At 39.5% G+C, this 16,937-nt stretch overlaps 1 protein-coding gene across 1 annotated transcript; it reads right to left on the minus strand.

Annotated features, from left to right (window-relative positions):
- Positions 1 to 218: 218 nt before the first annotated feature.
- LOC143896028 (fatty acid synthase-like) lies at positions 219 to 16,731 on the minus strand (the record flags this gene model as incomplete). The annotated part of the gene is given in 10 exon segments (XM_077403579.1): positions 219 to 1,497; positions 1,974 to 2,225; positions 11,137 to 11,202; positions 11,205 to 11,393; positions 11,553 to 12,034; positions 12,177 to 13,008; positions 13,453 to 14,146; positions 14,317 to 14,552; positions 15,187 to 16,211; positions 16,302 to 16,731. Coding segments are annotated over 10 exon segments (4,314 nt in total), but the record flags the coding sequence as incomplete, so codon positions are not given.
- Between the last annotated feature and the right edge of the window lie 206 nt (positions 16,732 to 16,937).

Raw genomic sequence — 16,937 nt, forward strand, 5'->3', positions numbered from 1 at the left:
TAATGGTAGCAATAGCTACAATGCTTATTACGTATGCTCAATATACCTGTGGAATGTTTAGAATTGCTAGGTAGGAATCATAGACGTAAAAATTACCATATCATATATATAACAGTCGAATAACAATTGGGACTGTTATACAATAAGTTATACACAAAAGTGTTATCTTTATATAATATAAAAAATTTTTTGGTAAAAGTTTGTTTTTAGCTGAAGAATTGTCATTTGATAAATTGCTATATAATTGCAACATAACATTTGTAGCTATCGTATTAAACATGCAATGAGTATTGACATTTTACAAAAAATTACGCTAAAAAATAAGATTCTGATGACCAATTTATGCGGTCGACATTCACCGGCAAGCTATGAAGTTTGTATTTACGTCGACAATATATATTCATGCAATATACGTTTAATAATATTTTGTTTTGGAAGACTGTCTATTTTGCTTTTTGTTTTGGAAGACTGTCTAGGCATTTGTTGTCCGTATTCGAGATAATGATGTTTTGCTTAATAACGTCTGGAGTGATTTGTGTGAGCATCAACTATTTCAAGTATGTTTTTGAATTTGTATAATAATGTATGAGAGCTATCCCGAAGTTATTCATATTAATAATAATACTGTCCAATAAATGTGTCGAGAAATTGATTCCTAAGATTTTTCAGATCACATCATCTGGAAATAATGTTGAGAAATTGTTGTTTTCGTTTATATTTCTATTTGCTGCTGTGAGGTATATGTTTATAGCCAACTATATTGGGCAGAATGTAACGGATCATAATAATCACGTACTTTCTGCTGCGTAAGAAATATTTCATGAAATAGAGTATGTTAATGTTTATATTTTAAGAGTTGTTTTATCAAAATAAAAATAAATTAATATTATTGTAAAATAAGTTGGCGTAAACACGAAGTTAACTAACAGAGATCTGTCTCAATTTGTCATTCATTATGCACATACAATTTTATAGGTACAATGTGCAGTGGTATAGAGCTCTAATACACATACAGAAGATGATATTGTTCCTGTTACAAAGACAAACCAAGGAGTTTACTTTGAGTGTGGATAAATTATTTCATGCATCTATAGAATGTTTTGCCACGGTAAGATGATATAAAATATCTCAAAAGAGTATCATATTAGAAATAAATGTTATTAAAAGAAACATTTTTAATTAGCTGGTTAAGTCTTCGGTATCTTACTTTAGAATAACTTATGGAATCAGAAATTTTAAATATTTATATATTGTCTGTATTTTATTTCAACTTATAAAAATTACAGATCCGATTTTATAGTTTATTACAAATTATATAGACTATATATTTTATATTTTATATATGTATGTTAAAATACGTATATGCAATTATATTCAGATATAAACATATTATTCTTCCACCCATTCTTCATTAATAGCTGATATAATTTTGACGTTGTCTATCATTGTGACGTGAGTACCTTCCACGTAATGAATTTGCACTTTACCTTCGGTAATCTGAAATAGTATATTGTGCACCAAGGGGCGAAAGTAGCGTTTTTCAGACGAATGTGAAGTTTGCCGCCCGAACCGAAGGCGAGGGCGGCAAATCACACGAGTCTGAAAAAACTTCCGCCCCGAGGTGCACACGATATTTTTCACAATATTTTTACGGAAAGTTTGACTTCCATGCCTAGAGAGAGGCGAGACTGGTCAATTTCAAGTCAGGACTTACTTTCCTTTCTAGGGCGGAAAGTGATCACTTTTCTCCCGCTAAACAGGGATGAAAGTGGTCAATTTCCTCCCTAAGGAGGAAAGTGGTTACTTTCCGCCCGCTATGCCGCCCTGGCGTGAAATTGGCCGCTTTCGCCCCTCTTTACAGGCATGGAAAATCGAACTTTTCGTGGAGGTGTTGTGAAAATAATTTTTTTGTTATAAAGTTATCTTTAAAATTAGAATCTTATTTTAAAGATTTCTATTCGAATCAGATTTACCTTATGTAAACCATAATCCTCTTCAGTAAAAGAGATCATTGGGAGAGTAGGTTTCAACAATGTTATAGATGATTTAAGGCGTGGTAATGAAGATACATCATAATTCTGTATAGCGATTATATGATTGTATATTGTCGAACACCCAATTTTTTGATTTTTAGTGGTCAAGGCATTTAACTCTTTCGGAAAGTAAGTGTGGAATATTTCTAATTTCTCTTCCCATGTGTTACATTTATCCAGCTCTAAAAAAAGCTACAAATAACGATATATTAGCATTTTGTGCAATTAATAAGAAGTATACTAAACTAAAAACACTATCTGCATTTCAACAGCAATATAAAATAGTACAATTTTCAAAATTTTGGCAAAATTTTTTGATATTTTTGTTTTTTTTCATTACTAATTTCTAAAACCCCTTCCATAATCATTAATACTCATTTATTATGTTTTGTAAGATAAACTTCCGAAAACGGCCCCCCTCCGATTTCGATGAAACTTTGTGAAAAGCTTCGTTTTGGGTCAAAATGAAAGCCCTTAAAAAGAATTTTGGCGACTCCTATGATAAAGCTATTTTTTTTAGATAAAATGGTAAAAAATATAGGAAAATTTTCATAATTCTACAGGATGTTATAAATTGAATATATACTGTTTGTATTTAAATAATCAAGGTCAGAAGCTAGTATGTATATATATAAACAAGCTTGTAAAGCGCGCCACGAATCCATGTGACATCTCGTTTCGCGTGAAAAGTGTATGCGTGGGGGCAGTAGGTTCCGCCCCCCTGCGGGGAGCTCAACATTTTTTAAACTTGACACATAGTGTGCCTTACAAAGTACATGCGTGAACTATTTCGGGACTACCGCACCTCCCCCGAAAGCACGGGGGGGGGGGTGTGCGTGAACCTCGGTTCGCGTGGAAAGTGTATGCGTGAACTATTTCGGTACTACCGCACCTCCCCCGAAAGCACGGGGGGGTGTGCGTGAACCTCGGTTCGCGTGGAAAGTGTATGCGTGAACTATTTCGGGACTACCGCACCTCCCCCGAAAGCACGGGGGGGGGTGTGCGTGAACCTCGGTTCGCGTGGAAAGTGTATGCGTGAACTATTTCGGGACTACCGCACCTCCCCCGAAAGCACGGGGGGGGGTGTGCGCGAACCTCGGTTCGCGTGGAAAGTGTATGCGTGAACTATTTCGGGACTACCGCACCTCCCCCGAAAGCACGGAGGGGGGGTGTGCGTGAACCTCGGATCGCGTGGAAAGTGTATGCGTGAACTATTTCGGGACTACCGCACCTCCACCGAAAGCACAGGGGGGGGGTGCGTGAACCTCGGTTCGCGTGGAAAGTGTATGCGTGAACTATTTCGGGACTACCGCACCTCCCCCGAAAGCACGGGGGGGGGGTGTGCGTGAACCTCGGTTCGCGTGGAAAGTGTATGCGTGAACTATTTCGGTACTACCGCACCTCCCCCGAAAGCACGGGGGAGTGTGCGTGAACCTCAGTTCGCGTGGAAAGCGTAATATATTACAAAGCATATTATTTATGTATTCTGCTGTAAGTATATAATAAAAATATTAAATCATTAAATACAAACAGTATATATTCAATTTTTAACATCCTGTAGAATTACGAAGATTTTCCTATATTTTTTATCATTTTATCTAAAAAAAAGGCTTTATCATAGGAGTCGCCAAAATTCTTTTTAAGGGCTTTCATTTTAACCCAAAACGAAGCTTTTCACAAAGTTTCATCGAAATCGGAGGGGGGCCGTTTTCGGAAGTCTACCCGTTTTGTACCTCTAAAATTATTGCTATTATTTAATTATCATTTTTATATTTTTTTTTAGATATAATAAAAAACATTACAATTATTGCAAATTTATTATTAATTTTGCTTATTCAACGGTATATAATCAGTAATCTATATATTTTACACACACACACACACACACACACACACACACACACACACACACACACACACACACACGCGCACACACACGCACACACGCGCACACACACGCACACACACGCGCACACACGCTCACACGCGCGCACACACACACACACACACACACACACACACACACACACACACACACAATATGACATCTTAAAGAATAATATTTATGTTATGATATTATACATTATTTTATGTGTATGATCTTATTTTATCCCGGCAAAAAATTTTTTATATAAAAACATTTAAATATATATATATAATCATATAATATTGTATAAAATATTATATAAAATATGTCCACATATGTCCACGTGTGTCTATATATGTTATTTTTTTCTTGTATAATCTCTGTTTGTATGTACAAGAAAAATAATAAAAAAAAGAATTAGAATATAATTAAAAGGGTAATTCTTGCATTGTTCATTTATTTGCCTATATATAATTATATGTAATTACATATAAATGTAATAATGTATATATAAAATATGATTATATATGAGCAATTTTTTCACATTTGCACAGATTTATTTTTTTGTAAAAAACAATGCAAAAATTATCCTTTTAATTATTTTCTAATTTTTTTCTTTATTATTTTTCTTGTACATACGAACAGAGATTATACAAGAGAAAAAAACGTAGTTGGACATAAAATGGACATATATGGACATGTTTTATGTAATATTTTATATAACATTATATGATTATATATATTTAAATGTTTTTATATAAAAAAATTTTTACCAGAATTTAAATTTATTTAACCTTATATAAATTTAAATAAAATGAGATCATATATATAATATATATATTTTTTTTGCAATAAAAACTCAAAGTACATTTTCCATAATTTACTAACCATTTCCTGGTTAACTGCAGTGTACATTTCTGTTCGCGAAATCGCTGATTAATCCCGGCGATGGAAGCGGGATGAGAAGGACGCGCGTGGAAGGTGTTAACTCGAATATGCACTTTATTTTGTGTAACTCAGACCACAGTCTGAGCCGTCTTTAATGTATCGAGATTGTTACAGTCTGACCTGAGAATCGATGAGCGGTGTATAAAAGAAAAGTCTTTGTATGATCGTTGCAGGCGAGTGACAATTATATCAATTGCCCTCCTCGTGTGGTGAGTCGCCCGTGAGCCGGTGAGACACGTGGCGGTCGGCACTCGCGCACATGTGAGCCTGAGTCGTCGTGTTGATGTATCCTGAGTAGAGCTGGATGTGTGGTCGCTTTACATGTTAATGCAGTATCTCAGCAGCTGTAATCACTGCGGTGAGCACTTCAATGTGTATAGTCACAATCAAGATGCACAGAGCACACATCGTGCGTCTGATCACTGCGCGGCCATTTTCACAAATGCCTCGATCGCGAGGAAGACGGTGGCGATGAGCGCGCCCGTGCGGGCGCAAGCTGCCGCGGTGATCGAGCGTCGTTACCCGATCGATGCTGCCATCTGATCGGACGGCGCAACGTTAAGGAAATCTCGAACATTCCGCCCGCCATCAGCAACCTTGTTGATGATTCCTTACTCTTGATCCTTCATTCTGTTGAGATGGGTAGAATTGCAAGCTTGGCACTTGGCCGAGTGAGTGTCGTGGTGGCCGTCTTGAGGGTAACCACCCTGGTGAGTCCATCCTTGCCGGGGTGCAAAGCTGTTACTCTGGCGAGTGGCCACTTGCACGGTGGAGAGCGTTCGTCGGTGAGCAGCACGATGGAATCCACCTTGACGTTGTTGTTGGGATGATGCCACTTAGATATCGCCTGCTGGCGTTGCAGGTACTGGGCCGACCATTGTGCCCAAAATTGTTGAATCCGCTGCTGGATGAGTTGCCATCGAGATAGCCGTGGGGTTGCCAGGTCAATCAGAGATGGCTCGGGTATGGTAGTGAGTAGACCTCCAATGAGGAAATGACCTGGTGTGAGCGCTGAGACGTCTTCCGGGTCGTCACTCAGCGGTTCTAAGGGCCGTGAGTTGAGAATGGCTTCGATTTGAGTAAGCAACGTTGTGAGTTCTTCCGTAGTGAGTAGAGTTTCCCCGATAGTCCGTCTCAGATGAAACTTGACGGATTTCACCACCGCCTCCCACTTGCCCCCCATGTGTGGAGCGCCTGGTGGTTTGAACTCCCATCTGGTGCAATCCTGTTGTAGAATTTGAGCGATCCGTTGATGTTCTTGTGAGCTCTGGATGAACATTTTCTTGAGCGCGGCGTCTGCTCCAATGAATGTTGTCCCGCAGTCCGAATATACGGTCTGAGCAATTCCCCTTCTCGCTGAAAATCTTCGGAAGGCTGCGATAAATCCTTCTGTTGAGTAGTCACTGACTACTTCGAGGTGAATTGCTGAGGTGGAGAAACAGGCAAACACACAGATCCATCCTTTGTATGTCTTCGCACCTCGTCCTTTCCATGTTTTGATGGTGAGCGGTCCGGCATAGTCAACTCCTGTGTGAGTAAACGGACGTGACGGCGTAACCCGAGAGAGAGGTAGTTGGCCCATCAGTTGATGAGCACGGATCCCCCTCTGCCGAGCACACACGACACACCGCAAGATATGAGACTTCACCGGAGCCCGTCCGCCGATGATCCAGTAACTTTGCCTGACATGAGCCAATGTCAGCTGTGTTCCTCCATGCAGAGTACGCAGATGGGCGTGTGAAATAATCAAGGTTGAGAGCCGGGAGTGGCGAGGCAAAATCGCCTGATGTTTGCTGTCTTGAGCTAGTGCTGATTGGTTGAGGCGGCCGCCAACTCGGATGATCCCTTGAGCGTATATATACGCAGTCAATCGACTGAATGCGTGAGCAGTTGGTAGTCTCGAGTTGACCGTGAGCATCTTGATCTCGTGCGTAAAGTATGCCGCTTGAGTAGCCTTAGTCCAGAAGAATCTGGCCTCCTCCAAAGCTGAGTACAAATCCAGTGGCGTGCGTCGGCACTTTCCCAGAAGCGATATGAATCTGAAACAAAGAGCTGTTATTTTCAATAACTTGTTGAGAGTTGAGTACCTATATATCAGGTCCCAGTGATATTCCGGTTGAGATGCGGCCGCATGTAGCGCAATGCCAGGACGAGCCTCGTGCGAGTTCAACTCGTCCGAAAGCGCGGGTTGAGATGGCCAAGCTCCAGGGGTGAGTATCCACGGTGGTCCCGTCCACCATAATGAGTGACTTTGGAGTTGAGCAGTAGTTAATCCTCGTGAGGCGCAATCGGCTGGGATGGACGTACCTGGTACGTATTTTCAATGTGCGTTTATAGTGAGCTCTTGAATTTGAGAAACCCGATTTCTCACGAAATCCTTCCAGCGCGATGCATGAGATTTGATCCACGTGAGTGTCACAACAGAGTCCGTCCACAGGTGAGTTGCTGTGACGTTCAACTTTAAGGTGGCTTGAACGTATTGCATGAGTCTTGAGAGCAGCAGTGCTGCGGTGAGTTCAAGTCTCGGGATGGAGAGCTGATTGAGCGGTGCTACCTTGGTTTTGGAGCACACCAATGAAATCGAGGCGCCATTTGAGCCGTGGACGGTGATAAATACGACTGCAGCCATTGCCAATTAAAAAGCATCAGAAAAGCCGTGAAATTCCACTGACGAGAGGCCCTATGTGGTTTGAGAGGTGCTACCTTGGTTGTACCACCGAGGTATTGAGAGCTGGCCAGCTTGTGAGTTCTTTTCTGATAATGAGCCACCGTGATGAGAGCTGGGATGGCAGTGGTTCATCCCATTGGAGCTTCATGTAGTCAAAGCTCCTGCATGAGCATCTTCGCCTTGATCACCACTGGTGATACAAAGCCCAGTGGATCGAGTTTCTGAGCCACTTCAGACCAAGCGAGGCGTTTGGTGAGATGATCGGTGTGCAACGAGATCCTTGTTGAGAATGTGAATGAATCTTCTTGAGGAAGCCATCGTAATCCGAATCCTTTGGTTACGCAATCGTCAATGTCGTTTGTGAGTCCTGGTCCTTTTCTGCTTGAACCGCAGTGAGTTCGTCTTGATAAGTCGCGTGCCACCTTGCTGATGGGACGCCGTCCGCCATGCACAAGTCCGTTGAGCAGTGTTGAATTCTACTACATGCTGAAAGGTGTTGTCGCCTCCAGAATTGTCATCAACATATCGACCGTTGTTAGGTGATATGGCACTTCATTGAGTTGTTCATCTATCCAGCGAGTCCGTTGTAAATCTTAGTCATCTTCATGCACGTTGATCTGTCTATACATCTTGGTGATGTCCGTGGCAACTAGGTGTCGAAATTGTCGAATCCAGAGCAAGACATCGGTGACGTCTAAATGCAACTTGGCTCCTGTGTGCATGATATCTTTGAGTGAGCGGCCTGATGTGGATGCGCTCGAGCCGTTGAATACCACACGTAATTTCGTGGTTGCATTGTCTGGTTTGAGCACTCCGTGATGTGGCAAATAATATTGCGTTTGCTGACTGGAAACGGGTGAGGCTTTCTTCATGTGGTTGAGATCTCGATATTCTGTCATGAATTGGTGATACAGACGTCGATAGTTGTCATCTTGTGAGAATCTTCTTTGTAAGCTTTTCAAACATCGATGCGCTGTGAGATACGAGTCGCCAAGAGTATCAGGTGATGATTTTAGTGGAAGTCGAACTGTGTATCGACCTGTTGAATTCCGTGAGACAGTACTCTTGAAATGTTCTTCACATCTTTGCTCGTCAGGAGTAAGCTCAAGATTGTTGTTCGCAGGCACTTCTTCCTGTGTCCAAAATCTCGACAATAACTCATCGAGAGCATCTTCCCTCTCCTGAATTGATGCATGATGCACTGCAGCAGATGCTGATGATGATGTGTCGACAGGTCCGAGAACGAGCCATCCAAAAATTGAGAGCTGCGCAATTGGCATCCATGTATCTTGTTTGATGATGTTGGGCTTGATGATCTGCCCATATGAGTCCGCTCCAATGATAATATCCACTGGCCGTGGTGTCAGAAAATCTGGATCAGCCAAGGTTAACTTGGTGAGATGCGGCCATTCCTGTGGTGCAGCGTTGAATGATGGCAGGATGTTCGTTAACGTCTGCAAAATGTGAGCTTGAATAATGACGTCCGATCTTGAGTGAAGTGAGCGGAGCTTAAGCAATGCAATTCCTCGAGTTTGCGTCGCCTTTCCGCCACCAATTCCAGTGATGAGAATGACGGAATGATGACGAGTGATGTTGAGCTGGCGAACGAGAGATTCTGAAACAAAGGCAAGTTTTGAACCTGAATCAATGAGAGGCCATATTCATTGAGTATGAACAGATGAACTGATCTGAGCCAGGGCCGTAGCTAGTAATGTTGAGTGCAATGAGCGGCTAATGATGAGTGAGCAACGATTGCACCATCTTCCTATTGAGCTGACGCAGCTGAGCTGGTGATTGGCTTCGAGGAATAGTCGCTTTGATGTGCCTCATGCAGCATCGTATGATGTCGGTGGGCGCACTTCTTGCACCTACGTGAGCTCTGGTATGAGCGGACGTTGTGACGGCCGAGGCATTTGACCCAAAGCCTCCGTAGTATGACTAATTTTTGTCGATCGTCGGGTGAGAGTTCCCTGAACTTAGGGCATATCACCACGAAGTGCGTGCCGTTACAGCAGTCGCACAGGTACTCCGTTGAGCCGTCTGATGTATTGGTGCGTGCCGGTTGAGCTGCCGCATGATGAGCCATCGAGGTGGGCCTTCCAGTGAGAGCCGCAGATAGTGGAGTTTCTCCACGTCTGTGAGCCGTTGGCTGTCATAAATCACTGCCTTCAAGATCGCGATATGTAGGCCATGCCTCGTACACGTCTTTAAAGGACGGGATGTTGATGTCCGGCAATCTCTGCTGAGATTGTGAGGGCTGAGCCGCTACAGGAGCCGTAGTCGGAGCGATCTTTTCCGCCAATGCGCCCTTGAGCTTTGCCAGAGCGCGACGAGCCGTCATGCACTCCTCCGCCTCCACGGCGAAGGCGTCGTTGGAGAAATATTCATGATCGATGAGCGCCGCCGGCCATGAGACCTCGAAATAGGCGTGTTCCTTGAGGAACGCCTTGTTCGCTTTTTCGAGATGCATTGAGATTTGGATGACCTCCTCTAACGGCATGTCCTCTGCACAAGTTGGCAGCGTGTCGCCAATATTCCGCACCGCCGCCAGTCGGTTCAGTTAGGATGAGCTCCGTGGGCAAGCGCACGGGTGAAACCTGGCGTTCCGATGTGCGAGCCGGTGATATTTCGAGCTGTGGCATCATGGTGTCCGTACCGCCCGTACCCGCTTTTGCGGGTTCCGTCATGTTGAGCCGTCCCTGAGCTGCGCACGATGAGAAACCTGAGAAATGTCAAGACACGTATGAGAAACACTGCATGAGGCGAGAACGTTCGAGAGACGCGTTAGGACAACACTACGCGAATCGAGAATCTACAATGTCATGTATTGAGCACGTGAAAATGTCTATGTACACTCGCGGGAGCGCGTGAGCATGTTTTCGTAACACTCGCGAGCGCGCGTGAGAATGTCTGTCCTTCACTCGCGAAAGCGCGCGATAATGTCTACGTTGGCATGTCGTGAAGGGCGTGCTCTGTTCATATGAGATGTGTCCGAGCTACACTGTAAGTTCCACGCATCCGGCTCGAAGGACCAAATGTTCGCGAAATCGCTGATTAATCCCGGCAATGGAAGCGGGATGAGAAGGACGCGCGTGGAAGGTGTTAACTCGAATATGCACTTTATTTTGTGTAACTCAGACCACAGTCTGAGCCGTCTTTAATGTATCGAGATTGTTACAGTCTGACCTGAGAATCGATGAGCGGTGTATAAAAGAAAAGTCTTTGTATGATCGTTGCAGGCGAGCGACAATTATATCAATTGCCCTCCTCGTGTGGTTCGCCCGTGAGCCGGTGAGACACGTGGCGGTCGGCACTCGCGCACATGTGAGCCTGAGTCGTCGTGTTGATGTATCCTGAGTAGAGCTGGATGTGTGGTCGCTTTACATGTTAATGCAGTATCTCAGCAGCTGTAATCACTGCGGTGAGCACTTCAATGTGTATAGTCACAATCAAGATGCACAGAGCACACATCGTGCGTCTGATCACTGCGCGGCCATTTTCACAAATGCCTCGATCGCGAGGAAGACGGTGGCGATGAGCGCGCCCGTGCGGGCGCAAGCTGCCGCGGTGATCGAGCGTCGTTACCCAATCGATGCTGCCATCTGATCGGACGGCGCAACGTTAAGGGAATCTCGAACAATTTCCAACACAGAAAGTAATATTATATTTTTTAATTCATGTTGCGAAATGTGTGTGTGCAGCTAAAATATTGATTAAGCCAAAATTTCATTTGATCAGGGGCTCCATCTATCAGTATTAACCGTCCTGAGAAATCATTAGCTTCTAATAACCTTGCTAATTCGATGGCAATTAAGGATCCAAATGAATAACCCACTATTAAAAATTTCTTTTGATTTCTTATTTTCTTTAATATGTGCTAAGAAAATAAATATGAATTAATGTATATATAAGCTATAATAATAAGATTTGTTGTTGTTAGATATTACTTATATATGTATCTATATATATACATATAAATTCATTATTAAATAATGAAAATTGAAATAAAAAGTTTGAATAATTTACGACTTCGTACAGGCAGTAAATAAGCGGCTAACTTCATCACTGAATGACTTTGACCTGAACTTTGAATATTAAGTGTATTATGTTGCAAACATGTTGTTGAATATTTAATTCTTGATGCTATGGATTTATATACGCTTGAACATCCTTCGATTCCTGGTATGAGAAATACATAGTCTCCATCAACCTCCTTTTTTGTAGCAAGTTCTACAAGAATATTTGGAACAAAGTCTGAGTTGGTTATTTTTCGAATCAGCATGACCAAACCTTCCTTATTATTTGTATCAATTTTATTTATGTCGTTCGTTGTTCTCAGCTCGGCTGTATCTGTCATTTGTTTGAGTTTAGCGAAAGTTAGATTTCGGATATCTTGCGCCGTTAAAAAGACATCGAACTCTCTTTCTAATGTCTGCTTAATTTCTACTGCCATCATTGAATCCATACCCACCTCGGCCAGAGATATGTTTTGTGCTATTGTGTGTACATTTTTCAATCCTATTTCAAATTAAATTAAAAATTAAGAATAAATTTTTTATGTTATTCTGTGTAATATCTTTTAAAATAGTATACTAATGATATACTTTCTATAAATACTTCAGGATTTTTTATTATATTAGCTGCTTAAAAAATTGCTTACCCATGATATGAATAATTGTTTCATAAATATTTATTGATCCACTGATATTTGCACTTTTTTCAGCAACAACCATACTGCTTACAACAGGTCGATCTTGTAACAGAAATACTTCTAATGTCTCCAAACATGAAGATATTCGTTGTTGCAATGTACCTCCAATAACCAATTCCTTATTTTCTTCTTGCCTATCTGCCACGAGTCCGACATCACCAACAGCACCCCATTGTATCGCTAAACCGTGCAATCCTTCTTCCATCCTTTTCTCACAGATTCTCTCCATTACGGAATTAGCCATCCCATAATTTGTCTGGCCTGCGTTTCCTCTTCCACACGACACGGAGGAAAAAACGACAAAATGTCGAAGTTGCAGACAAATCTTTCTCGACAATTCGTCCATTTTTTTTGTCATCCATGCTTTTGATTTGAATGAATCCTCGAACGTTTGAGGTGATTGATTTTGAAATATACAATCTTTTAAAACAACTGCAAGATTAAATATGGCATCCACTGGTGCTCTTTCTTCAGCAAATTTTAATAGGGATTCACAATCTTCATGTTTCAAAGTATCATCGACAGTAACGATCTGTACATCCACACCGTTAGATCTCCATAGCTTTACTCTTGATTGCTGATAACCTGTTTTAATCTCGGTTCGTGATGTCAAAACCAGATTTTTTGCACCTCGAAGAGTCAACCAGTTTGCTAATTCTAAACCAAAACCGCCTAGTCCACCCAAAATGACGTAACATTTATGTTCCAAACAATAATATTGCGGGTGAGCAAGTAGAGGAGCATCCAAAGGCTCATTTTCTTCCTGAACCTTTATTATTATCTATAAATAATCAGTTAATTAAAATACAATATTACTATAAAGCAAAACATAATAAAACAAAAATTTTATCTTTTCTTTTCTTAGATATTAATATTATTTTATATTTTATTATTAATTTTAATTGCATTTTATGATTTAATTTTGTTATTACAAGGAATAACATTTATTTGTAATATTCAAGATAAGAGCGAACAAAACTATACGTTACTCTTTAATAATAACAAAAGGATGTCGAAAAGTTACTCATTAATATAAATTATATTAATGTAAACATATTTTTATCAATAATACCTCCAAAAAAAAGTCAATAAATCATAATTTAGCAAAATTAATTTAACTAAACATTTGTTATTATCTTTACGACATTAATTAAATTAAAAGAATGTTCCACATGACTTAATAATTAATATAATTAATTATTTCTATATCTCAAAATGATCGTACTTTGCCAATATGTGTTCCAGTGGCCATATATCTAAATGCAGCTTCTACCTCATTTCTTTTAAAGACTGTTCTACTTAGCGGTTTAATAATGCCTTTTTTTAAACTTTCTCCGATTCCTTTCCACACTTTTATCTTTCGTTCTGAATGTTCAAAAAAGAATCTGTCTAATAAAATAGCATAGAAACTGATGCCTTTAGAGAAGGCAGATGTGTCCAACGGATTATTAGAAACCATATCAAATTTTCCAATTTCTAGAAAACGGCCACCATTGGCTAAGCAGCGAACAGATGCTTGCAATTTCTCTTCGGCTAAGGAATTTAACACGATATCCACCCCACGACCTCCTGTACGCTGCATAATCATTTGCTCAAAGCTTGTATCCCGAGAGTTTCCGATATGATCTTCGGGAATAGAGGGAAACGTTTCTCTTATAAATTGCCGTTTCTCGACAGTTCCAACTGTCGTAAACACTTCGCAACCTTCGTGAAGCGCAAAATGGAGCGCAGCTTGGCCAATGCCTCCAGTACCAGAATGGATCAAGACTTTGTCTTCTTTTTTCATTTTACCCTTGATATACAAGGCATAATAGCACGTGCTGTATACACACGGAACCGTTGCTGCGTCTTCCATTGTCCATTCGTCGGGTACATTCCAACTAAGATATTTATCGGGCACGCATATGTTCGTTATTCCTCTAAACATAACAATTTTTAGAAGCATATAATTTTGTGTTATATCTGACGTACTTTTCACATAAATAAAATTTAATCTGATACATTTTTAATTAAATATTAAATTTATATTAGTAAATATGAATAGTTTTCTTAATTAAGTGAATATTGATAGAGACATTCATCATTTTACCCATATAAGGACATTCCCATTAATCTCTGTCCATGTATATCGAATCCAACATATTCCAAGCCGAGTAAATCAGATAAATTGTCAAAATATAATGCCATAGTTTGCATTTTACCAGTAGCCAACATAATATCTTTAAAATTTAGAGGCGCATAAATTACATTAACGAGATCTTCACGCTTAATGTGAGAAGGTATATGGTATTGCATCCAGCAAAGAGTAGTCAAATCTCCTTGTACCTGTTATAAATAAATATAAATAATTATTTATCAAGAGACACAGTAGAATCTTACGTCAAGTCTACGCCCACTAAAACACATACATTGTAATTATATTGTGATTTATCCTCTTGCATTCATTTTATAAAAAAGTAAAATAAATATAAGAAATAAATATTTATTTCAAAATTTAAGTATTATTATTTTTAAAAATCTTTAAGGACAAATTTTACATTTAGAAAAAGAAATATATATAAATTTAATAATTTAATAAGTAATAATTTAATAAGTATAATAAATTATAAGAAAATAAATAACAAAAATATTGAATCATATTCAACTTATTTCAATTTATATATTTTTAAAATTAAGCGTTTGACAGTTAAAAATATAAAAAAAGAAAAACGTAATAAAACATTATTATTATTATTATACTATTGTACACATCAGATCTCTTTATTATAGTGTATATAGACACATTGCAAGTACAATAATTATATTTGATTTTACTGGCAACTACAAATTCGCGCTAGTTAGGCGTATCAAATCTCTAGACGCGCGGAGGACGCGTCTACTCTTGGCGTTCTTTTTTATTTTTTTAAGAAAATAATTTTGTATGAATAATAAAATTTATAATAAAATTTTTTTAACGCACCAGCTGTTTAACACGAGCACTTTGTACGAGTTTTGGTTCCAACGATGGTAATGGAAAATGTCTGTATGATCCCCAAACGTTACCGGAACGTATAACGTTGATTGGTAGGTCCAATTGCAACTGCTTCATGTACAATGGTTCTTGCAAGGAAAAACCAGGCGCTTTGTTATCTTGAATAAATACGCTTCTAATTATTTCGCCTCCAGGTTCTTTTCGCAAACAATTAATAAGACCGAGCAGCCCGCATTCGAAATCTTTTTCTGCGACGAGTATGATCCTTGTATCTATACTAGTCTCGTTTTGCACACTCATTATTGATTTCAGTTTATCTATCCATGTAAACTCGTAATTGTTTACATGTACAATCCGCTGGTTTCTCGCAATATTTTGCGTTTTTCTTAATAATAAAAGCGTTTTTTCATTTACTTGTTTCTCCAGTATAACATCCAAATTATATATTTTTAGACATGAATAATCGTAGACCGAACCGGATTTCTCTAGGGTCAGTAGAAAACCTTGCGGCATTAACAAAGATAGCAACTGTTTATATAATTTCTTACTTTTTTTTGTCAAAATATCGAAACCAAAGATCATTAAACAATTCTCGTCTTTAGACAACTTAGTAATCTCCGTTGTAGAAATGTTGTCGGGCAAAAAGATATTTGGGAATTTCTCTTGAGTCGTCACGAGTCTAGTGTGATGTCGAATCTGCGGTAAATCATTTAAGATTTTACTTACAAGTGGAGAATTTAAATCTTCTGGTGTCACTTTATCACTGTCATCGACAAATTCGATAATTTTAACATTTATCATATTGTAACATTCGAGTGCAATATGCACCGACATCCTTACTGCATCTTGTAACGACATAGTTTCTAAATCACGATGAGCAACAAATTTATATTCTTCAAGAATGGTGTTAACTGTTTTTTGTCGTTGAAATATAGGTGTTGCCACAATGCCACAAATTTCTATTCCTCCGGATATTATAACGTCTAGAGACTTGTGATGACGAATAGAGAATTCTGCAATGTAGCACAGTAAAAAAAATTAATTTATTGGATCATAAAATTAATTTGCTTTTGGTTGCATTATATCATACTTGTGTTACTTACGTCTTTTTTCAACTGGGTAATCTTGAATACGTTTCATCAACTGCATGTGATATTTTGGATCAATTGTCAGCTTGCGGATTTTTGTTGGAACCAAAAGGTTTCTCAAATTTTTTCCTAAAATCTTCATTTGTAACATACTGTCCATAAATGTTACCCAATTATATGTCCAGGCGATATGACCGTTTGATCCCGTAACGGATGCGCTTTTTAATCCACGAAATACGCCGGTGTATTGATAACCACGAAGTCTTAATTCTTTATATATATCTTTTCTATTCATTTCTTCTTCATCATCGACATATTCAGCAAGATTGGCAGATATCTTTTCATTTTCAATATTGGTTGGAATTCGTACTATTCCAGTAACAACAATACTATCTCCTTCAATTATTTCGAACCTGTTGCTACCTTGAGAGATACAAATATAAAAATTTTAAACATAACATATTATATAAATTCAGCGAATGAGAAACTGTCGACAAGAATATGGATAGCTTACTGTTGAGGATAGAACCCGAATCTGTTGCGAGAGAGGAATTGTTGGGCACCGTATCTTTGCCAGCGGCCCTGATCGCGAAGTGAGGCGAAAAGAAAGGGCCATTACCGAAGTATCGCACACGGCCTTGCCATGGAGCG

This window comes from Temnothorax americanus, unplaced genomic scaffold, assembly GCF_048541705.1.
Source record: "Temnothorax americanus isolate GAGA-0224 unplaced genomic scaffold, ASM4854170v1 Scaffold174, whole genome shotgun sequence".
In the NCBI taxonomy this organism is placed as follows: Eukaryota; Metazoa; Arthropoda; class Insecta; order Hymenoptera; family Formicidae; genus Temnothorax; species Temnothorax americanus.